The sequence below is a fragment of the Archocentrus centrarchus genome, chromosome 17 (genome assembly GCF_007364275.1).
Source record: "Archocentrus centrarchus isolate MPI-CPG fArcCen1 chromosome 17, fArcCen1, whole genome shotgun sequence".
In the NCBI taxonomy this organism is placed as follows: domain Eukaryota; kingdom Metazoa; phylum Chordata; class Actinopteri; order Cichliformes; family Cichlidae; genus Archocentrus; species Archocentrus centrarchus.
Window position 1 is genome coordinate 2,264,780 of NC_044362.1, and position 22,650 is coordinate 2,287,429.

The window sequence follows — 22,650 nt, forward strand, 5'->3', positions numbered from 1 at the left end:
AGACAGGCCGACAGCGCCCCCCGGCGACTCCGGTCGGGAGCAGCACTGTCCTCACTACACGCAGTTTAAAAATATGATTTTATTTAAAAAGTGACTGTAGGTCTTTTTTCCTGCATATTAAGTACTTTATTCTTACTTTAATTGTGAAAGTGTTCTGTCCTGCTGATGGAGCGGCTCTGAGGCCTTAACGCTTCACCTGCATGCAGGGTAACCTCTGCCTACATGGTGAAGTCACCTGCAGGGTCACCTACAGGTTAAGGTTACTGCTTCGGTCTGAAGGTCACTGAATTCGGAGGTCAGAAGCAGCACCTTTATGGCTCCAGAAATGACTGAAGCTGCAGGTGAAGGTCCCTCGTGCTGTTGCTGTGTGCAGTTACTGTCAGAGTCCAGTGCTGATATCTCAGACTGTTTTTGAGCTCTGAGTTTCAGCTCAGGTGCTTCGCTGTATCTCCTGGTAGCTCGTTTCTGCTTCAGTCTGTGTATCTGACTGAAACGGCTGCCGGTGCAGGGTTTAAAATCCTCTGAGACAGACGTAGAGCAAACTCCAGTTCAAAAACATGAGTCTTCAGCTGCTCTGCGAACAAGTCCCCGAGCTCACAGACGATGGACCTGAAGGCAGAGAGCTCAAAAGACTGCAAAGGTTTTGTTACCTCTAGTTTTTACTCTGCATTTCTGGATGAGCACATGCCCTGATCAGAAGATGTGAGAGTCCTGCTGTTCCAAAGTTTCACTGTTAGGAATTCCTCTCTGATCAGCTCTGAGTGATGCACGTTCTTCATGTTACAGACATGGTCAGCTCGTTTTGTGGCATGTTTACCATTTTATTTTGAAAAAATTAAGTTTATTCCATTTTGACTGTCACAGACAGCATGGCCCTCCCACTCTGCGCTCCTCACCAGAACCAGAACCATGTTTATGGTCCAGCTGAGCCTCAGTGAGGAACACAGACTGTTTCATGTGATACAAACAGAATTGAAGTCCTGAAGACTCACATGAAGGTGGTCATCAGGTGGAGGCTTCAGACAGCAGAAAGCTGCTCTGCTGACAGAGAAGCCAGGAGCCTGGGGCTGGTCTGATGATGTGGATTTAATGTGGCTGAGGAGACGAGGATATCAGAGTGAGAGAAGGTGAGAGGTTCCCCTCCAGATCTCTGGCGTGTGCCTTCTCATCTTTGGGGTGGCTGTAGCTCAGAAGGTAGTCCAGGTCACCTACGAATCGGAAGGTTGGTGGTTTGATCCCTGGCTGCTCCAGTCTGCATGCCAAAGTATCCTTGGGCAAGATACTGAACCCCTCTCCGATGCAACTGTTGGAGTATAAATGTGTGTGAATGTTGGACAGAAAGCACTTAGCTGCAGAAGGAAGTGCTTGTGTGAATGTGTGTGAATGAGGCATGTTGTATAAAGTGTTTTGAATGCTCAAAGTAAATTAGAAAAGCAGCATATAAGAACCAGTCCATTTACCATTTTCTCTAAAGTCAGCGCCATTCTAGATGTTCAAGGAGCTCTCCTAAAAAGCATCAGTAGCAAAGAGGAGGAGCTATTATGGAGGATGCTCAGGTGTATCCTTTAGTAGTGTTTTTACCTTCAGGTACAAAAGAGGCCAAACCATGAAGGGAGGAGGACACTTTAACAACTCGAGGAGAAAATGAAAGACAAAATTGCAGTTTAATGCGGGGTCTTTAACATAACTCACCATGAGATGATTGTTTATTGTGATTTGTTGCTATATAAATAAAATTTAACAAAAAAAAAAAAACGATTGAAGTTATTCACCTCCACAAAATCCAGTTTTATAGCTTTAACTTATTTGATCCACTTATTCCTTAGTTTAATAAACACATGTTTAATACATAGAGAGAAAGTAATCTGTCCACAGTATAACTATCACTTCTTATATCCACCATTCACTGATCTGTAGTGTCATAAATTCCCTTTATTGATGTCATGTTCAAAGTACCTGTGTGTGTGACAGATCTAAAATCGGTGGTATTCCTTCATCCGTTCAGTCTGTGAATTTTCCCTTTTCTATAAGTAAAATGTTCTTATTCTTTTTCCAGGATTTAAGTTTCTGGTCCGTTTCAGGATCATAGGCCCTCCATTCAAGTATTTGTAGTTTATCATTCATATTCTCTTCTTAACACGCCCCACATTTTCAGCTTCATCCATGGGTTTATCTGTAAATCTGTCCAGACTTTTACAGGGCAGTGGTGGATGCAGTGGGAGGCATTCCCTCCTGTTTTAGGCAGACAGAGCCTTGGCCCCATATCCTCACTAACTACAGGGCCATTTCCAACTTACCTTTCCTCACCAGAAGAAGTTGGCTTCTCCCACATCTCATTACTTCTAACACATTTGAGACATTTCAGAGTGGTTTTAGCAGCATCTGCTCTGTTAGAGGTTCACAAAACTGAAGAATTTATTATGGATTATAGGAAGAACTGACAAGACACGCACACACACACACACACACACACACACACACACACACACCTGGAATAAATGATGAACATGTGGAAATCGTTACCACCTTCAGGTTCCCGGTCACCTACATTTCAGCTGATCTCTGCCGGACTCAAAGCACCAAGGCCCCAGTGAAGAAGGCTCAGCAGCGGCTCCGCTTCCTCAGTGTCCTCAGAAAAACCATCTGGACAAGAAGCTGCTGCCGGCCTTCTCTCATTCCTCTGTGGAAAGGGTACTCACATACTGTCTGGGCGTGCGGTACATAAGCTCCACGGCTGAGAACGGTAAGGCAAAGGGTAATCAGCACCGCCCTCCCTGGAGGACCCATCCAGAGCCCACTGCCTCTTGAGAACCAGTCATCACAGCAGCCCCCTCACATCCGGCCCATTACCCTCTGGATGGAGTTTCAGGCCAGTCATATCCCACACCACTACACTCAGCAGCAGTTTGTTTCCCTGGGCCATACGGACCAAACAACAAATACCCCCCGATTGTTTAGTTTTATTTTACTCTATTTAGTTTTACATTTCTTATATAATAGAGTGCACAGAGACTTCTATTCTATTCTATTCTCTCCTTTCAGCCGTTGGTTTTGGTTCCTGGTGAAGTTTTACACTTCTCAGATCTGAAGGACCTTCACGGCTCTTCATTCCCAGCTTCTACAACATTAACTATCACTAATTAAGTGATTCCCCGCCGAGTGTTGATGTGTTACATTACAGATTGTTGACCTTTATGGTTGCCGTTTGCGGCTCCTCAAGCGGCTCTTGTCCTGGCGGCCGACAGGGGGCGCTGCCAGCACCGAGCAGGTGCACGAAGAAGAGCTGGAGGTAAACATGTCGGCTCGCTGCTGTCACGGAGTAGCTCGGATGAACTTGAACCACGTTTAGCTCGCACGGATCCGCGTGAGAGAGCCGCACCGTGCCGCGCTGTTCCCGGAGGATGGCATACCGCTACCTGCGGCTGTCGGCGGGCTGCCGCAGCCTGTTCCGCTCGCTGATGCCCTCCGGAGCTTCGGCCAGGCTGGTAGGTGCACGGCGAGCTAACATGCTAACCCCGCAGCCCCGAACCCAGAGGCGACAGGGTGCCGAACTCCGGGCCGAGGCTGCGGGGAGGCCCGCGGGACCTGCAGGGGTAGCTGGCTGTTTGTATGTTTACACAGGAAGTGCGTCATGAGTCTGCTGATGCAGACAGTTGTAGGGTTCTGTTGTGGCATCATCCAGGTCACCTCAGGGTTAGCCCCGGGTGGCTGGATGTGTCTCCATGGTAACTGATGCTGGAGAGATCAGAGGTACAAAATCGCTGCCTGCTGACCAATCAGCTCTCTGGAAGATCCTCCAGACGGGTGTGCCCGTCAGCACAGGTGCGGTCTGCGCCAGGCGGACTCACGCGACCGACCAATCAGGTGACTGTGTGAAGGCGAGCCCTGGAACAGCAGGTGAAGAGCCCCAAACACCTGTCACCTGAGCAGCATGTTTCATCCGAGGGCTCCATTGCAGTCACCACGGTTAGGCCGTCCTTTACACGTGTACTGTGTAAGGTGTCTGTTTCAGGGTGAGGAGCTGCAGCCGTGAGGAGGGCTTCCTGTAAGGCGAGCGATCTCGGCGTTCCCTTTAAAAATGAAAAGATGCGTTTTTTGGAGCCTCGAGTCTCAAACTTCTGAGATTTTCATCTGACTGAAAGAGCGAAAGGAGCTGCACCTGAAGAACACCTCTGCTGCTGCACCTGAGAGCGAGCAGCACCCAGTTTGGATCCAGCATGAACAGAAACCTGCTCTTTGTGTAACACTTGAGAAACATCAGCCTGAAGCTGCTACAGACCTCCGAACCTGCAGTCACAGGTCACACCTTCTTCATCCATCAGTCTGCGCTCACCTGAGCTCCACTCCTCAGAGGCCATATTCTCTGAGCCACAGGAGCAGATATTCACCCTCAAACACCTCAAGGTTCGAGCTCCACCAGTTTGTCCATCATGGAATTCAAAACATGAGGCTGGACAAACATCTAGAACCAGGCCAACCTTCATCCCTTAAAGCGCTTTCTTAGAAAACTGAGGACAGCAGCGAGCTGACACTTTCCACTACTCCTGCTCAGAAGAGGATCTTTAACCTGGAATTTATTCAGGAACGTCTGAGGTGGTCAGGTGGGACAGGTGTGTTGAATGATGGAGGCTGAGCTGAATTCTTTTGTGTTAGTCAAATAAACCTTGTTTCTATGCGATTCTTCACTGAAAAGTCATTAAAATCAGCTGACAGGAAGTCCCCTCCTCTTCCTCCACATAAAGTTTGGTGCAGTGAAAGACTGGCTGTATGGTCGTCACCCGGGAAACAAGACGCATTTGTTATGGAGCCCGTTAAGAATCAGAGTTTAAAGAGACAGAGGTGAACTCAGTTGTGTCATCCTGAGGCTGTTTCACCTGAAACTGTTGAAACGTGACGCACGCACGCACGCACACACACACACACACACACACACACGTGCGTGCACACAGAGGAGAATTCATCAGGAACTTCCTTTCTGCACACATCAGGCATGTTATGATCAAACCATGATGTCACTGCATTCAGCACTTTGTATTCTGATCAGGTGATCTGTTGTCTCATTTCTCAGGTGGCATCTTCAACCACAGGACAGTTGCAGAGTGGGCGGAGCCTGCTGAGTGACCTGCTGGGAGCCTACAGGAGGCTAAGCTCTAAACCTCCAAAAGGTATAAGACCAAGGCCCTGTTCATACAAGAACATTTTCAGATGAAAATGGTAACGTTTTTCAGCCTCCCGTTTACATGAGAGCGGCGTAAAAATGATACTTTTTGAAAACAGGTTCCAGAGTGGAGCGTTTTTGAAACACTCCGGTCTCACTTTCTGTGTAAACGGGCGAAAACATTACTTTTTGAAAACAGGGGTACTGACACATGTGCACTATGGTTACAACTCCAGTATCCACACCGCCAACTTGTGGCCTGGCAATGGGAGCTACAGCGTTTTCAACATCTTGTGTTTCTGTTTCCACTGAAAACATCCTCATGTAAACGGGGCCTAATCTAACATAGACCCCTCATGGATCTCTTTTTCCATACGGGCCATTTTACAAGTTCTTCTATAGCAACCCCTGTTGCTCTGTTGGGATTAACAGGAAGTGGAAAAGCTTTAGTGCAGTAAATATGTAACTAAGCATACTTGTGAGTGATTTCAAACTGAATTTCTGTTATTACTGTGGCCCCCCTGCAGTACCTGGTGGTGCATGGCCCACACTTGGGGAACCACTGCTTTAGTGGTTCAGCTCTGATGTTCTCTCTCTGATGTCACTTCCTGTACAAACTTATTTCTCTCTTCAGGTTTCGAGAAATATTTTCCAGACAGTCAAAAAACTCCAAAAAACACTGAAGCTGAAGCTGCAGCCAAAGGTAGAAACCTGCCACCTCACTGCTGAAATCTACTGACTTCTACTGACTTCTACTCACATCTACTGACCTCTGCTGACCTCCATTGACTTTGACTGGCCTCTATTCAGGTCTTCTGACCTCTACTGACTTTTGTTGACATCTACTGACCTCGACTCACATCTACTAACCTGCTAAACTCTATTCTATGCTAATGTTTTTTGTTCACCTGAAGGCTCCATCAGGTGGTGTTGATTATGGGAGTCACAGATTATTTTCTGTCCTCAGAATCCAAACCTGCTAATCCCCAGGGAGCATCAGGGAGGTCGACGGGGGGAGGAGGAGGAGGAGGAGGAGGAGGAGGAGGAAAGCGAGGAGGTCGTAAGGATGAGTCGCACTGGTACAGCCGTCTGCAGAAGGTCAGTCTCTCCTCTTGTGGGCTGTTAACCTGTCCCGGTGTAGGTGACTTCTGGTCTCAGCTGGTGTCTGTTTCAGGGGGAGGTGCCTTGGGACGATAAGGAGTTTCGGATGTACTTCCTGAGTGGCGTGGCATTCTGGACTACTGTCACTTACTACTTCTTCCTGAGGGACGGAGGACGCGAGGTCACCTGGAAAGACTTTGTCAACAACTACCTGTCCAAAGGAGTGGTGAGGACAGCACCTGGATCTGACCTGATGATCAGTCGCTCAGTCTGTGGTGGCTTTAGTTCAGAATGATTACATCATTAAAAAGCGAATCTGCTGCAGGTAGAAAAAGTGATTCTCTTTAAAGGCGACATGAACTCTCCAGGCATAACGGCTAATTTACAGCCTGTCACAGATTTAACTCTATAGAGAAATAAGTGTTCAAATCTACAGTTTTTAGAGCATGTGTAGCGCCACCTTGTGCCAGCACAGACCATGATGTCACTGGGTGTGTGGGTAGGTTGGTTGCCGCTAACAGACTTACATTAGCTTACGTTAGCTAACTAGTGACAGATTCAATAACTCAGAGGAAAACAAGGAAACTAAAACTGACTTCGGTTTGTTTGTGCTGTGATGTGCATGCAGAAACTGTTATGTTGTATATTACACAATGTAAATTGTATTGTTTGCTTTTAAAGTTTTGAGCAGCCTGGCTCCCACGTACCTGGCAGACCTCTTAACATATACATCCCTCAAAGATCTCTCAGATTGGCTGACAGGTTACTTCTTGCTGTCCCCATGTCGAGACCGAGACACCGGGGTGACCGAGCTTTTGCCACAGTGGCCCCAAAACTATGGAATGAGTTTCCCGACCATGTTAGGCTGTTAGGCTTAAAAACACACCTTTTCTCTAAAGCATTTCAAAATTAATACTAGTTTCTAGTCGGTTTTAGTAATTTTGGTCACTTTTTTTGTCTTATTCTTTTCAGTTTTATTTATTGTATATATTAATGTTTAATGGTTAGTTATTTTTTTAATTATTTAAAAAAAATTTTTAATCTTTTCCTGTTTGTTTATTATCTGTGTTGTATTTTATTGCTGTCTTTATATATATTTATATATATATATATATATATATATATATATATATATATATATATATATATATATATATATATATATATATATATATATATGCGCACTGGATTGTAAACTGGCTGGATGTGCAATGAAAAGCCTGTTTAATTGCAGGAAATGGAGCTGATGGCATCTTCATCCGCTCTGTCAGCTGATCGCTCCACTCAGGCACCGCGGGCCGACAGTGTTTTTAGTTTCCTCGTTTTCCTGAGTTATCCGTTGTGTCACTAGTTAGTTAGCATAAACTAATCTATGTCTGTTAGCAGCAACCAACCTGGTGACATCACGGTCTGTGCTGGCACAAGATGGCGCTACACATGCTCTAACATCTATAAACACTTATTTCTTAAATCCAGCCTCACAGACAGAGTTAGTCTGTGCAGCTCCATCTTGTAACTTAGCCTTTATACATGTACCGTTTCATGTCCACTTTAAGGTGACAAAATCAGTTAAAGTCGCAGTTTCCTGTTGTTTTCTGTGTGTTGTTGTGTTCTTTTTATTTTAGCTGGAGTTACAGGGCAGGTACACCAGGTGGCGCTGGTGTACCTGCCCTGTCACTCTACTTCCTCTCACTTCCTGCATGAAGAGAAAGTCGCACAAATATGACAAAAGTTTTGACCTGATGATCTAAAATGAAACTGACTGCTGCTGTATGTCTCGGTCAGGTGGATCGATTGGAGGTGGTGAACAAGCGTTATGTGAAGGTGGTTTTCTCTGCGGGGAAGACACCAGTGGATGGGGTGAGTGGGTGTCTGTTTGCTGAACGCCATTCTCTGCGTCAGTCTCGGTTCTGAGCGGGTTCTCGTGTGTGTCTCGCAGCAATATGTCTGGTTCAACATCGGCAGTGTGGACACGTTCGAGAGGAACCTGGAGACGGCGCAGTATGAACTGGGCATCGAAGGCGAGAACAGGCTGCCCGTGGTCTACTCCACTGAGAGCGACGGGTACGAGCATCACCTTCAGCTTCAACTCTGCCTAACGTCTACATCTCTAACCACTTCTGTCATCATCTTACAGCACGTTCCTACTGAGCATGCTCCCCACCGTGCTCATCATCGGTTTCCTTCTCTTCATGCTGCGGCGAGGCCCCACAGGGGCAGGCCGTCCCGGCCGGGGGATGGGTGGGTTGTTTAGCGTCAGTGAAACGACAGCGAAGATCCTGAAAGATGAAATCGACGTGAAGTTCAAAGATGTGGCGGGCTGCGAGGAGGCCAAGCTGGAGATCATGGAGTTTGTGAACTTCCTGAAGAACCCCAAGCAGTACCAGGACCTGGGTGCTAAGATCCCCAAGGTGAGGCGGGGGGGGAGGTGAGCAGAAACCTGAGCAGAGAGGGGGCTGGGTTATGACACGTGAGGGTTTAGATAAGCAGAACCTGAGGCTAGTGTGGTGCCACCGGCCTCCAGGACCGTGATCCTGGAGACCGGTCATAGGGTCCTAGGACCGTCAGTGCCGTCAGACGGTCAGTGCCTCTCTTCAGTGGAAGTTAAAACTCAGAGGTGTGGGCAGGGCCAGGAAGAGTCAAGTAACAGCTAGAGCTCCCCGGGGTGAGGCTGGGGGCTGGTCCTGCAGGGTCAATGCTGATGATGTTTGTGTGCAGGGCGCCATCTTGACGGGTCCTCCAGGAACTGGAAAGACTCTCCTGGCCAAAGCGACGGCCGGCGAGGCCAATGTGCCCTTCATCACGGTCAACGGCTCAGAGTTCCTGGAGATGTTTGTGGGCGTTGGTCCTGCAAGGGTGAGCGGAAAGCTTCATTTTATAATACTAACTGTGGTTACTTAATTTCCTGTTTGCAGTAACTGAGTAACAGGGACACCAGAACACGTTCACCGCAACGTGCTGTAAATAACACTGAACTGTGGGAGAAGTTTCTGTTTTTGTGCTGATGTCATTTCCTTTACAGGTAAGAGACCTCTTCGTCATGGCGAGGAAGAACGCCCCCTGCATCCTTTTCATCGATGAGATTGACGCTGTGGGGCGAAAGAGGGGGCGGGGGAACTTTGGTGGTCAGAGTGAGCAGGAGAACACTCTGAACCAGCTGCTGGTGGAGATGGACGGTGGGTGGAGCCAAACTCAGCTTTGTAATGATGAAAATGTAATGCATGGTGGGTGCTCACTCCTCTCTGTGCCGCAGGGTTCAACACGGCCACCAACGTGGTGGTTCTGGCAGGAACCAACAGACCGGATATCCTGGACCCTGCGCTGATGAGACCCGGGCGCTTTGACAGACAGATCTACATCGGTGAGTCAGAGCGTGAGGCGAGCACACTGCCGCTCATATGTCAGCTTACCTCTCTGAATGCTTATATATGAGCTCCTGTGAGGTCACAAGCAGGCGTTTGCCTTCTGCTCTCAGGGCCTCCTGACATCAAAGGACGGGCATCCATCTTTAAAGTCCACCTGCGTCCCTTGAAGCTTGAGCCCAACATGGACAAAGACTCTCTGGCTAAGAAAATGGCCGCCCTCACACCTGGATTCTCAGGTAAGCTTCCTGTTGCAAGGCTGGATAGAGAGAGACTGCTTGATGAATGAAGCTTTCACAGGTGTGGTTTGTACATCAAAGCTCTGCCTCCTGCACCTGCTCAGTCTGAGTGATCAGAACCAAACCTGGTCTGTCTGAGGTCCACTCTTACCTCTCTGGGTTTCTTCTCCCTGCTCTCTGCTGACATCAGGTGCTGACATCGCCAACGTTTGTAATGAGGCAGCTCTGATTGCCGCTCGCCACCTTTCGGATGCCATCAGCCAGAAGCACTTTGAGCAGGCCATCGAGAGAGTCATCGGAGGTGAGAACGAGGGAAAAATCAGGTCGAGGGAATAAAATAAAATTGTTAAAGTGAACCAGTGAATGCTGCAGGATGAATTAATCACTCTGTTTGACTCAAACCATCCTCGCATCTCAGTGCAAAAACTTGTCTCTCTTCCTGTCTGAAGGTCTGGAGAAGAAGACTCAGGTCCTGCAGCCCGAGGAGAAGAAGACAGTGGCATATCATGAGGCTGGCCATGCTGTTGCTGGATGGTTCCTTGAGCACGCTGACCCTCTGCTGAAGGTCTCATGAAGTGAAGTGGAAGCTGGACTTGGTCCTGCTGATGCAAAGACAGAGTCAGGACTATAGAATCCAGTGAAATTTGAATGGGGCCTGGTAGACTCATCAGCTTCTGTTGTTACCTGTGCAGGTGTCCATCATCCCCAGAGGGAAGGGTCTAGGTTATGCTCAGTACCTGCCAAAAGAGCAGTACCTGTACACCAAGGAGCAGCTGCTGGACCGGATGTGCATGACTCTGGGGGGCCGAGTCTCCGAGGAGATTTTCTTCGGTCGGATCACCACTGGGGCTCAAGATGACCTCCGAAAGGTGACGCAGAGCGCCTACGCCCAGGTGAGCTGACATAACTCCTGCTAAGCATGTGACAGAGACCACACTTACTGAAGGATCCACTGCACTAGTCACACACCTGTAAGGTTAATAATTGAGAGAAGAAAAAGTTTGAATTTGGTCAACTGGGCATGTGAAGCTGCAGAAAAATCTTGTTTTCTTTTGTTCCAGCTGTCACTATAGCAGCTGCTTCACGTTCTTCTCCTCACACACGTTAACACGACCTCCGTGTGATTCTCTGATCTGTCAGGGTTGGTGATGAACCTTCAGGTGGATCCAGAGTAATGTTTCATGAAATTATTGATAGCTTTGAATAGCTTTTTCATTCAAAGCTCCGTCACATTCATCTTCCTCAGCAGTTTATACCTGCATGTGATGAGTCCAAACACTTCCTGTTGTGCTTCAGACGTGAAGTTTTGGCCTTAATTCATGGGGTTTAATTCTATTCTGTTCAATTTTATTTATATAGCACCAAATCACAAGTCACCTCAAGGTGCTTTATATTGTAGGTAAAGGCTCTACAATAATTACAGAGAAAACCCAACAATCAAAATGACTCTCTCTGAGCAGCACTTGGTGACAATGGGAAGGAAAAACTCCCTTTAAACAGGAAGAAACCTCCAGCAGAACCAGGCTCAGGGAGGGGGGGTCATCTGCCAAGACCGGTTGGGGCTGAGGGGAGAGAGACAGGACAAAAGACACACTGTGGAAGAGCCAGAGATTAATAACAACTAATGATTAAATGCAGAGTGGAGTATAAACAGAGTGAAAAGAGGTGAACGAAAAGAAACACTCAGTTCATCATAGGAACCCCCCAGCATCCTGGGCCTATAGCAGCATAACTAAGGGATGGTTCAGGGTCACCTGATCCAGCCCTAACTATAAGCTTGATCATAAAGAAAACTGCATGAAATGTTCAGGAGTTACGGCCATTTTCATACACAATCCCTATTTTCAGAGACTCAGAAGCTTCGTGTTCAGGTGAGGCCCATTCCCTCATTATTCTACTCCACCTGAAGCCCATATGATATCTGAAGGTGTGTTAGCTTTTCACTGGAACTCTCAACATGAGAGATTCTGATGTGAAAAGACCATCGTTGGGCTTGAAGACCCAAAGAAAGCTGACAGAGAGATAGCAGAACCTTTAGGAGGCTGAAGCTGAGTCAGAGCTCAGGGAGAACATAAACCTTCAGCTGAGATCTGACCGTGCAACTTTTGGAAGTTTGTTACCTCAGCTTTCCCTTCTGTCCAGCTCAGCGGGGCGATTCCCTCTCAAGGAAGGTGAACCTGTTGTGTCGATTCCTGTTGTGGTTCTGCTCTGTCTGACCTCCTCCTGCACTGTGTTCTCCTGCAGATCGTTCAGTTTGGGATGAACCCAAAGGTGGGCCAGGTGTCCTTTGATCTGCCGCGGCAGGGCGAGATGGTTCTGGAGAAGCCATACAGCGAGGCCACAGCCCGCCTCATCGACACCGAGGTCAGAGCCCTGATTGGTGAGGCGTACCAGAGAACCCATCAGCTGCTCAACGACAAGAAGGCCGAGGTGGAGAAGGTAACCTCCATTGTGTTCTAGATACCTGGGTTCTCGGAGACCTAGTGCCAACACAGTCTCACTGAGTTTAGGAGCACTTTCTCAGTGGAACAGTTTGAAAAACATCTAAATTCCTCAGAAAGCTACAGATTCACGAGTCAGGTTTTTACAACGTTCTCCATGTGCAGTTCTAAGACAAACCTCCACAAGTAGTAGAACACACTCTGATTTAAATAACCGAGGACTACAAATTTGGTATCGCTCTGTATATGTAGAACCCGACTCTATAATAAGTTTATGTTCTGGAGAGAACTGTGAGGTGTAGAGAGGAGTCTGTCAGGGTTCTGCATTTTTCTATTTGTAATTCATAGATGTTCCTCTAAACATTTGCTTTAGAAGTTTAGAATGGTCAGACCTGTATGTTTGATTCAGCTTCTACGAGAACCCTAACAGACGTTCTGTGCTCTGATTCCTGAGCGCTGATTCACAGGTTAACCTGTCCTCTGTGGTGTTCTCAGGTGGCGCAGCGGCTGCTGGAGAAGGAAGTTCTGGATAAGAATGACATGGTGGAGCTGCTCGGCAAACGGCCCTTTGCCGAGAAGTCATCGTATGAGGAGTTCGTAGAAGGAACTGGTGGCGAGGACGAGGACACGACGCTGCCCGAGGGTCTGAAGGACTGGAACCAGGAAAGGAGGCCAGACAAGGAGGAGAGCACGGACGAGCAGGTAGCCCGGCAGATCTCCGGAGGAATGCCCTTCTAGAACCTCCACCGGACCTCCGGGTTCCTTTCCCGCCGTCGGCCGCTGATCAGGAAAATCTCAGTTTTCCAGATGAACTGCAGCAGGTCCAAAGTAGAACCTGAAGATCTAAAGAACGTTTCCTGTGTAGAACATCACGTATTTATTGATCTGAGACTATCGACAGTGCTACGCTTCGATTAAATCCATTATCCTCATCATTGTGGTAACATGTTGCTGGAGGTCCGAGATCAGATATTGATTAGTTATTGATCAGTCGTTGCTAGCATGCTGTTTCATAATCTGAATCAATGTGTTTCACATGTTTAAATAAAGTTGCAGAAACTGACATCATCAATCAATAATCAGTCACTGTTTTCACTGTAATAAACTGATTCATGATCAAACTGACATCTTTATAAGCATCTGCAGCAGGGTCACCTGGAGGTGGAGTCAAACGTCTGTTTTCTGATGTTGTATCATGTTGTGTCTCAAATGTTTGACGTGTTTGTTTTCCAGAGGTGTTTGCAGGTGTTTTAATGTAAGATTCTTACTTTTAGCTTCACTTGATCCCCGACTCCTAATACCCCCTGACAGTTTACTTATATTTATTTATATATATAAGAGGGCCACGCCCCTAACTGCAAAACTCGCTGCAGGTGAGTACCTGGCAGGTGTGGGGGCTGCCTCGCTGCTGGCGCCCCTGCTGGATGGCACAGGAGCTGCAGCTGTGGCGCTTCCGGTTTAAGCCACGGAAGTTGCTGCTTGTTTAAAACGTTTTTGCTCAGAGGAAGTGACGTCAGGCGGATCCGCGGTGCGGGCTGCGGGATCTCCGAGCTCAGAACCATCCGAACCGAAGCGACCCAGAGAGCGGCGGAGAGCGGGGAGCCGGAGGAGCGGAACGGGCGGAGCAGCTGTATGGCGGCGGCCGTTTCTGCGGTACGACCCGAAATGTGCTCCGATGGAAACATGATGCTAAGCTAATGCTAACAGCAGGGGACACCGGCGCGTTGGCTCCGTAACTAATTTGGTCTGACTCCATCAACTGAACGGAACCGATCACAGAGATCGATCGATCGAAAAGCCGACGGTCAGCTCCGTGCTGTCGGTGCTGCGGCTCAGCTAGGTCAACTGTTAGCTGCTCCGGACGGTTCCGTTAGCTGCTGATGCTAAGCTAACAGGAGATGATGATGAGGGGCAGTCTAAGCATCACTGTGATGAAGAGCGCAGCTGCAGACTGCACATTTCCTCCAGCACACCTGTTTCAGGTGTTCATTCACCTGCTACTCCTCTTTCAGGCTAGGAGCAGGAAGTCAACTACATCCTATCAGAATAAGAGCTCACTTCTAGCCCCTGAACCCAGTGCTGTGGATCTCAGCTCTGCGCATCCTGTTCAGGTAACCTCAGGGTGAGCCCTGGGTTTCTGTACGACCGGGGTATATCACCATGGGAAACTGACCTGCTTGGAGCAGGTTCGGTTCTGGATGAGAGATCCACAGGTATGAAATCCCTGCCTTCCAACCAATCAGCTGTTCAGGAAATGGTGTCATCCTTCCTGCAGGTCCCTCAGACTTATGTGGACAGCAGGAGGTGTGTAGTCTGTGTGTGTCCCCGATGAGCACAGATTATTACACTCAGCATTACCGAACCTGAAACAGCACACCTGTGGGCCCCAGGCAGGTGCAGGTAGACCTGTCCTACCTGCCGCTGCCGTTTGTATCCTCTTCTCCACAGAGGCTGTGGCCGGCTGAACCTGAGCTCAGTCTTCAACACAAATTTAACGAAACACTTGATTCTGATCGGTCAGATTCTCCATGTGTGGATGTCAGAGCTGTGACCATGATCAGGCTGTTGCTCACAGGCACCACTTCACCGCTGCTGCACACAGCCTGGAACCACACACACACTCACTGACACACTCACTGCTGTTGCCTTCAGTTTGTATTCTGAGTTTAACGTCTTCATATTTTCTAAAATCACAGATTTGTGTTTCTTTTTAAAATCAGCTGCTCAACTGTTGGTACAGTGATCCATGTGATTGGTTGGGTGCTGCCGGCTCATTGCAAGTGTGCATGCAGGTTAAACCCTAGGTTAACTTAGCCAGCTGAAAAGCAGCTTCCTGTGAGTGCTTATATTAGGATGAGTGAATCCCGAGAGGCTTTGGTGAATCAGGTTTGTAGTGCGGGGCTCAGGTGATTCTTCATATGCAAGTTTATGTCTAATTAAAGCTCCTCCCTTTCTGAATCACTGCCCAGGTACCTGCTCAGAGGTGTTACTGAGATGGCTGCTCAGTGGAAAGACTTGAAGCTCTAAATTGAACCTCATAGAAACATTTAAGCTGTAACCTGTGCTGATACATTCTTTTCGGGTATCTGCTGATACTGATCAATACCAGTTCAGTAATGTGTGAGAAACATCATTACCGCTCAAACTGATCCACTCCCTTCGTCAGATAACAAGAACCCAAATGTGTCAGAAAAATTTGAGCAGGCCCGCGATCAGTAGATCTCTAATCAGTGTCATGATTACTGTGCCTGGTCTGATTGGAGCTCAGTGTGAAAGTCTCTCTGCTGTTCTTCATCAGTCTGAGGTCACCTCACACACAGGAGCGCAGAGATGATTTGTTAGCCGGACTGTAGCGGTGTGGCATGGCGGCGAGCGTGACGGCGAAGCTCTCGATTTACCTACGTTCCCAAACTCACCTGTGACCGTGTGCTGAGGGGGTGCAGGCACAGGCGGCTGAAACCAGCTTCCTCTGAAGGGTGTCTGGGCTCAGCCTCAGAGAGCAGCTGAGGAGCTACTCCTCCGGCTCAGGAGCCAACTGACCAGGACGCCTCGTGGATCCTCCTAAGCAAGGTGTGGAGACCGTGGGGTTGATCCAGGACATGATGGAGAGATGATATCTCAGCCAGCTGGGAACGCCTTGTAGGAAAAGCTGGAGAGAGGGAGGTCAGCTGAGAACAGATAAGAGGCAGGAAACATGAAAGGAAAAACACAAAAATGAGCTCTACAGCTCAGAACTGAACCCATCCGCCCGCTACAGGCGTACCTGATGCAGGTACCTGAACGGCTGTTTCAGTGTGTCTCTGAAGGTTCTGCACACATTTCCGTTTCAGAGGAGGTTTGGATCAGGAACTTCAGGAAGGTTTCTTTGGCTCTGAGGACAGGACTGGACGTTCAGTGGCGGCTCTTACTGAGATGTTCTCACTGAAAATGTCAGACTGATCTGGATCCAGATCTCCAGCTCATGGATGGAGTTTAGGATTAGATGCAGCTTCTGACAGAGCTCTGCTCAAGTAAACAGCTGCTGTGTTTGTCTGTGATTGGTCATCTATCTGTGATTATTGATGATCTGTGAGTATTGATCTCTAACAGGGAGGGCCGGCTCTCATCATGGAGAATGGACAGAGCACCACCACCAAGCTGGGGTTGCCACCACTCACCCCCAACCAGGCGGAGGCGCTGCAGAAGGTCTCTATCTCTCTAACACACACACACACACACACACACACACACACACACACAGTGTATAAACATGCTGCTGCTAGTGTGTGTTGGCTGGCTGTGATTGGGTGTTTCCTGTTTGCAGGCAAAGAAGTACGCCATGGAGCAGAGCATCAAGAGCGTCCTTGTCAAACAGACTCTGGCTCAGCAGCAGCAGCTCACCAGTTTGCAGGTAACCACTCACAGGTGTGCTCAGGGAGAAGCTGGGGGGGTGGGAACATCAGAGAGAACAGTACATTAATTAACATAGATTAACAGTCAGCTCTGTGCTGCATTTACTGACAAATTTTTATGTTCTGAATAGAGTTTTAGTTGATAACCATGTGATACTATCTCTGGTGTAGGTGCACAGGGATCATTTTCTGTGCAAGAAAAGTCACATGACCTGTGAAATGCCCCTTTTTAGATTGGTCAGGTGCTGCCAGCTCTGCCCCTTTCTTGTGAACCCTGGGTTACCTTTGAGAGCTGATAACCAGCTTCCTGTGAGCGTTTATCCTGATGGCCAGTGTTAGGGTCAGAATCCAGGTGAGATACCCTGAGTAAGCTGAACCCGCTTCATAGTGCAGATAACAAACAGCACTCAGGTGAACCCAAAGCAGGAAGCGGTGTTTGTCCAGCCCCTGATTCAGCAGCAGTGTTGGTTTCCTTTCTGACTTTATTGCATATCACATCACATCACTGAAGAACCGATGGAACCTGAGGGAGGGGCTATCTCCAAGTTGTGTTTGGTTCCTTTTGAAGTTTATTTCTCCACAGCGGGTGGAGGATTAGCTCCGCCCCGTCCGCATCACACTGACTCTTGTTTTTTTCCTCTGGGTCTCAGATGGCGTCTCTGACGATGGGTTTGGGCGACGCTCTGTCTCCTCTGCAGTCGGTGAGTAACGTCCTGTGTCTCTCCCCGTTGAGGGCCGGCTCACGCTGATTCTTCTTCCTGTGTGTGTTCAGGTGGCAGCTCAGCGGCAGAGAGCGCTCGCCATCATGTGTCGTGTGTATGTTGGATCCATCTACTACGAACTGGGAGAGGACACCATCAGGCAGGCCTTTGCCCCCTTCGGACCAATCAAAAGCATCGACATGTCCTGGGACTCTGTGACTATGAAGCACAAGGTCTCTCTCTCTCTCTCACACACACACACACACACACAAACACACACAAAGGTTGGTGTGTCTAATCCTTCGCCATGGCTCCTTCAGGGTTTTGCCTTCGTTGAGTATGAGATGCCTGAAGCGGCTCAGCTCGCTCTGGAACAGATGAATTCAGTCGTCCTTGGTGGAAGGAACATCAAGGTGAGTCCAGGTCGATGATGAAGCTCCGCCTTCTCTGATTCTGGGCCTCAGGTGTCTGAGTTTCTCCCTGCTCGTCGTCTTGCAGGTCGGGAGACCCAGCAACATTGGCCAAGCTCAACCAATCATTGACCAGCTGGCAGAGGAAGCTCGCGCCTTCAACAGGATCTATGTGGCGTCGGTGCACCCTGACCTCTCTGATGACGACATCAAGAGCGTGTTCGAGGCCTTTGGGAAAATCAAGTCGTGCATGTTGGCCCGGGAACCGACCACGGGCCGGCACAAAGGCTACGGCTTCATCGGTGAGGAGACGATCAGAATCACGAACACTTTTTGCCATCTGTGATGATGTGATGGCAGCAGGCGGGTAAAATTTATCGCTGAGATGAGCAAAAGAGACGTTATAGACCAGGTTCTGGTGTTTCTTACCCCTAAACTGGATCATTCAGTTCGTTATTATTAAAGTGGCATTACCTGGTCAGTAACCCACCCCCTGTGGTTCTGATATTTGGGAGCCAGTAAGAAGTGAAACTCAATCTGTTTCCACGGTAACTCAGCCTGAGAGGTTGTAAGTGCTTCAGTTGAAGGTAGCCAGATTTCTTTAGAGGTCAGCGTCTCATCCGAGAGGCCTCTTCATTCCTGTCAGCTGATGGAGAGTTCCAGGTATGTTACCTGTAGTGGGGTTGAGCCAAAGTGTGACTCAAGGCAGGGGTCATTAACAGCTAACCGCTAAATACCTGGGACATCTTCATGGAGCTCAGAGAAGTCCAGCTGCCTTCAGTTCAAGTATGTCAATCTACTGTGACCTGGATACCGTGAACGTACGCAGACTTCACCCTGAAAGGTGGCGTTCAGGGCTGAAAGCAGGTCTTGGCTTGATGTAAGGGGGGATGCGCTGATGGTGGTCTGCTGGTTTCGTGTGTGCAGAGTACGAGAAGGCTCAGTCCTCTCAGGACGCCGTCGCCTCAATGAACCTATTTGACCTGGGTGGTCAGTACCTGAGGGTGGGGAAGGCTGTGACTCCGCCCATGCCCCTTCTCACACCAACAACATCCGGAGGACTCCCCACTGCCGCCGCCATGGCTGCTGCCGTTGCCACCGCAAAGATCACAGCTCAGGTAACCCAGAACGTTCCACGTCCCAGTCAGAGAGGACACACAGGAACACGTAGTGGTACTGCAGTTCCTCTTCTAATACTGCACAGAAGCAGTGTTAAGATGTAGTATTTTGTTTAGTACAGGATGTAGTACTGTGTGTGTGTTGTCCAGTGTATTTGTCATAACCGACAGTATCATGGTATATGTAATTTCTGCAGTATTGTGTATGACACAGTAGCATTTTAAGCACAGATGTTCAGTACTTTGTGTCGTCACCGTCAGGATTAAATTAGCTTGTTCTGCGGTGCATTCAGGAGGCGGTGGGAGCGTCGGTGCTTGGAGCTCTGGCCGGACCAGCGCTTCTCTCTCAGCAGCTTGGAGGCCTCCCTCAGGCTGTCATGGCCCACCAGGCTCCAGGTGTCATCACAGGTAGGAATGTCTGCAGCCCCATCCACTCACAAATACACAAACTCCACCCACACAATAAGAAGGCCACAGTAAAGCTCTGCTCCTGAACGCGTCACTCCATCGCCTGTGTTTGTCTGTTACGTTTGGTGTTTGCTGTTACCTGGCCTCACAGCTGCACACACAGGACAACCACTCATAGCTTCATACCTGTGCACTTTGTCTGTGCACATCTTTTATTTATTTATTTTAAAGCATATCATTAAAAGAAAAAGAAGAGCAGAAGCACCTGAAACACATTCCACAGATAACCAGTGTGAATTTATTAACTTGTACAAAGAAGATAAAACATGTCACAAGATGAAAAGTAACGGGCATCAAAGTTCAGGAAACAAGCCTGCGAGATGGAGATGATGTGCTGGTTTTTACTCTGTGGCCACGAAGAACATGAACCTGTTGGTCTGCGTTGATGCTGAGCAACTCTGAGACCAGCAGGGGGCGCCTCAGTGCACAGTAAGGAGTGCGTCCTCTGTCCTCATCAACAGATTATCTCTTTTGTTGAGCCTCCGTTCCTATTGGCCAGTGAGCCTCAGATCAGTCATGTTGTAGCACACATTCCTGTTAACCTCCTGTTCCCTGAGACTATTCTGCACAGTTTACACACAGGTGGGTGTGCTTGTTTAGTTGCACTGCAGGTGGGTGTGTAAAAGACAGCTTAAAGTCTGCCTGTGTGACTAATAAGATGGGCCGGGTGTGGTTGGTAGAAGAAGTTGGAGGTCTGTCCATTCCAACAGGACATTTTCTTCTGGGCTGCTCTTCTGAGCTGGTCTACCACCACCTGTCTGACCCACATATACTTCCTGCTTCTTATCTGTTTCAGGTGTGACCCCAGTTCGACCCGTCGTGCCTCAGGTGGGCTTGGTGAACCCCGTGCTGGCCACGCCCCCAACACAGACAACTTCTTTTGGTATCGACCTGAAGAAGAAAGAGGAGGAGGAGCATCAGCAGGAAGGTCAGCAGGATGGCGCCATGGAGCCGCTCAGTGAGCAGGAGCACATGAGCATCAGCGGCAGCAGCGCCAGACACATGGTGATGAGGAAGCTGCTGCGGAAGCAGGAGGTACAGTTACATCCTGTCCATGAGTAAGATACTAATGACTCTCTGACTTTGGGACCCATCCCTCGCCTCTCTGTGACTTGTGTTGTGTAAATAAAGTTTTACAGTGTAACAGTGGCTTGGCGCTCATGGTCTTGATGTGTTGAAATGTGACCTGCAGTGATCTGTCTCCTTACAGTCCACTGTCATGGTCCTGAGGAACATGGTCGGCCCTGATGACATCGACGATGACCTGGAGGGCGAAGTCACAGAGGAATGCGGGAAGTTTGGCCAGGTGAAACGAGTCATCATCTATCAGGAGCGTCAGGGTGAGGAGGACGACGCCGAAGTCATCGTTAAGATCTTCGTGGAGTTTACGGAAGCCGCCGAGATGAACCGAGCCATCCAGGCGCTCAACCACCGCTGGTTTGGTGGCAGGAAGGTGGTTGCAGAAGTTTACGATCAGGAACGCTTCGACAACAGTGACCTGTCAGCGTAGAGAATGCTCAGACTCGAGCGTAGCGTAGCGGGCTCTTTCTAACCTGTCTGTTTTTTATCGGTGTTTGTCTCCAGGGAAACGTCTCCTCTTTCTCCTCCTTCTCCTCTTCTTCATCAGTGTGTTTCTGTGCAGGGTCAAAGGACAAATCAGCTGCTTCTCATGTTTCAGCTGCTCACAGCCTCCTGTTTTCACAGAGCAACTGCTTTTCTCAAACGACGGCCTCCCTCCGTGAACATTTGAGGTTTGTTGAGGTAATTTGTCGTTACGGTAACAGAAACAGGAAGTGATCAGCAGCCTCTGTTAAAGTCCTGCAACTTCCTCCTCTGTCACTTTACTTCCTGTTTTGCTGGTTTTTGGTACTGTGACCACCAGAGGGCGTTAATTAAAATGTAACCACGACCTGTATGATCCCGCTGTGTACCTGGAGACCAGTCAGGTGACAAGCTTCGTGCTAATGTTTAGAGTTCCATCGATTTCTGGACAGATTTCATTTAAATAAAGTGATACATTTTTTAAAAAATCCTAATTTAGGAAACGACATGAGTAGAAACAATTCAGTCGGGTTCTACTGTTTGCTGCTGGCGCGCCTTTAACTGCCGATTTGCGCTAAAACACTCAGTGGGGTGGTGGTGTTGACGCCCTGAGAGCGAGACGGTTAATCGTCAGTCTAACAGGTACTGATCAGGTCTTTGATACAGAAGAAGACAGTGATGCGTTATCAGTCGTCTTATTGATCTTGTAAAGAGGAGGAAGTGACACTGAGCAGCAGCGGTAACAGAGAAGCTGCTCACCTGAAGGTTTATTTTAAAAAAAAAAAAGTCACCAGCAGAGATTAAAAAAAACTCCACCTGAGATCCAGAAACCAGGACCCCATCCCAGAGATCAATATCTCAGTCAGTAACGTCTTTGAGTCTGAATGCAGACTTAGTTTGATGGCCACACAGGTCCTGGTACCTGTGTGGTGCGTTCAGGGACCCTCTGTAAAATGGTGAGCAGGCTGGAGCTGAAACATGAAGCGGCTGTTTTCCAGATGTGATGTCACCTGTGTTCTTCCAGATGTTCAGGTTTTTGTTTGCAGTCTCACAGCAGAAATACCTGGATGCTAATGAACTGACTGTACCTGAACACACCACAGCATCCTCCACTCCTGGGCTGTCTTCAGTCTGTCCCCGAGGAGTCACGTGATGCCACAGAGGAGTCACGTGATCCTGTTCACTGAACGAGTTTGAGCTGCTTAGCGCCTCAGCGGTGGTGCTGCGTTCAGGTGCTCTTCAGGGTTTGAAGGTCAAACACCGAAACGTGAATAAAACTTTTCTTTTTTTTTTTTGTGTTCTGCTGTTTTGTTTGTGTGAAGCTGCTCTCTGATTGGCCAGCAGTTTGAGTACAAAAATCTGTTTCATAATAAAAGAAAATAGAAACCAGATGAAGTGTTTGAGTGCAGGAAAATTGAGCTTACTGAATGTTTAGAAACAACTGAGCACACAGAAGCTCACACACCTTCATCCATGGGAACATGCAGCTTTATTACTGACCACTCAGGGCACTCTGGTGGCTGAACCACAGACAGGATGAAATATGGACGCAGCCAATGGGGAAGTGCATGTACATTCTATCTGAAGGCCACTAGATGGCGACAGCTATGGTTTTCCTATTGAAGTCTGTGGGCTCTCTGGCCTCTGTAACCCTTTCCTGCCGATGTGATGGGCTCAGTTGTTTGGGTCGTACTGTGTTTAAAAATGGAGGAATTTCTG

General features: G+C 48.5%; 2 protein-coding genes across 2 annotated transcripts; both read left to right on the top strand.

Annotated features, from left to right (window-relative positions):
• Positions 1-3,273: 3,273 nt before the first annotated feature.
• Positions 3,274-13,377, top strand: afg3l2 (AFG3-like AAA ATPase 2). The gene is made up of 17 exons (XM_030752471.1): positions 3,274-3,485; positions 5,069-5,165; positions 5,793-5,861; positions 6,126-6,256; positions 6,333-6,485; positions 8,045-8,119; positions 8,199-8,323; positions 8,397-8,670; positions 8,978-9,115; positions 9,282-9,435; positions 9,513-9,620; positions 9,735-9,860; positions 10,051-10,161; positions 10,310-10,425; positions 10,553-10,753; positions 12,105-12,299; positions 12,797-13,377. Exons 1-17 carry the CDS (start codon positions 3,402-3,404, stop codon positions 13,037-13,039), a joined length of 2,400 nt encoding a protein of 799 aa, XP_030608331.1. The 5' UTR covers positions 3,274-3,401; the 3' UTR covers positions 13,040-13,377.
• Positions 13,378-13,755: 378 nt separating this feature from the next.
• Positions 13,756-22,220, top strand: puf60a (poly-U binding splicing factor a). The gene is made up of 11 exons (XM_030752119.1): positions 13,756-13,954; positions 16,391-16,486; positions 16,605-16,691; positions 17,343-17,393; positions 17,465-17,626; positions 17,714-17,806; positions 17,892-18,105; positions 18,731-18,921; positions 19,215-19,329; positions 20,186-20,424; positions 20,600-22,220. The coding sequence occupies exons 1-11, from the start codon at positions 13,934-13,936 to the stop codon at positions 20,897-20,899; spliced, it is 1,569 nt and encodes a 522-aa protein (XP_030607979.1). The 5' UTR covers positions 13,756-13,933; the 3' UTR covers positions 20,900-22,220.
• The last annotated feature ends 430 nt before the right edge of the window (positions 22,221-22,650 follow it).

Excerpts from the sequence above, each read along its gene's own strand:
- afg3l2 (XM_030752471.1), top strand. The coding sequence starts at position 3,402 with ATGGCATACCGCTACCTGCGGCTGTCGGCGGGCTGCCGCAGCCTGTTC. Across the intron at positions 5,166-5,792 it reads AAGCTCTAAACCTCCAAAAG|GTTTCGAGAAATATTTTCCA; the intron begins GTATAAGACCAA and ends TTCTCTCTTCAG. Across the intron at positions 9,436-9,512 it reads GCTGCTGGTGGAGATGGACG|GGTTCAACACGGCCACCAAC; the intron begins GTGGGTGGAGCC and ends TCTGTGCCGCAG.
- puf60a (XM_030752119.1), top strand. The coding sequence starts at position 13,934 with ATGGCGGCGGCCGTTTCTGCG. Across the intron at positions 13,955-16,390 it reads TGGCGGCGGCCGTTTCTGCG|GGAGGGCCGGCTCTCATCAT; the intron begins GTACGACCCGAA and ends GATCTCTAACAG. Across the intron at positions 20,425-20,599 it reads AGCTGCTGCGGAAGCAGGAG|TCCACTGTCATGGTCCTGAG; the intron begins GTACAGTTACAT and ends GTCTCCTTACAG.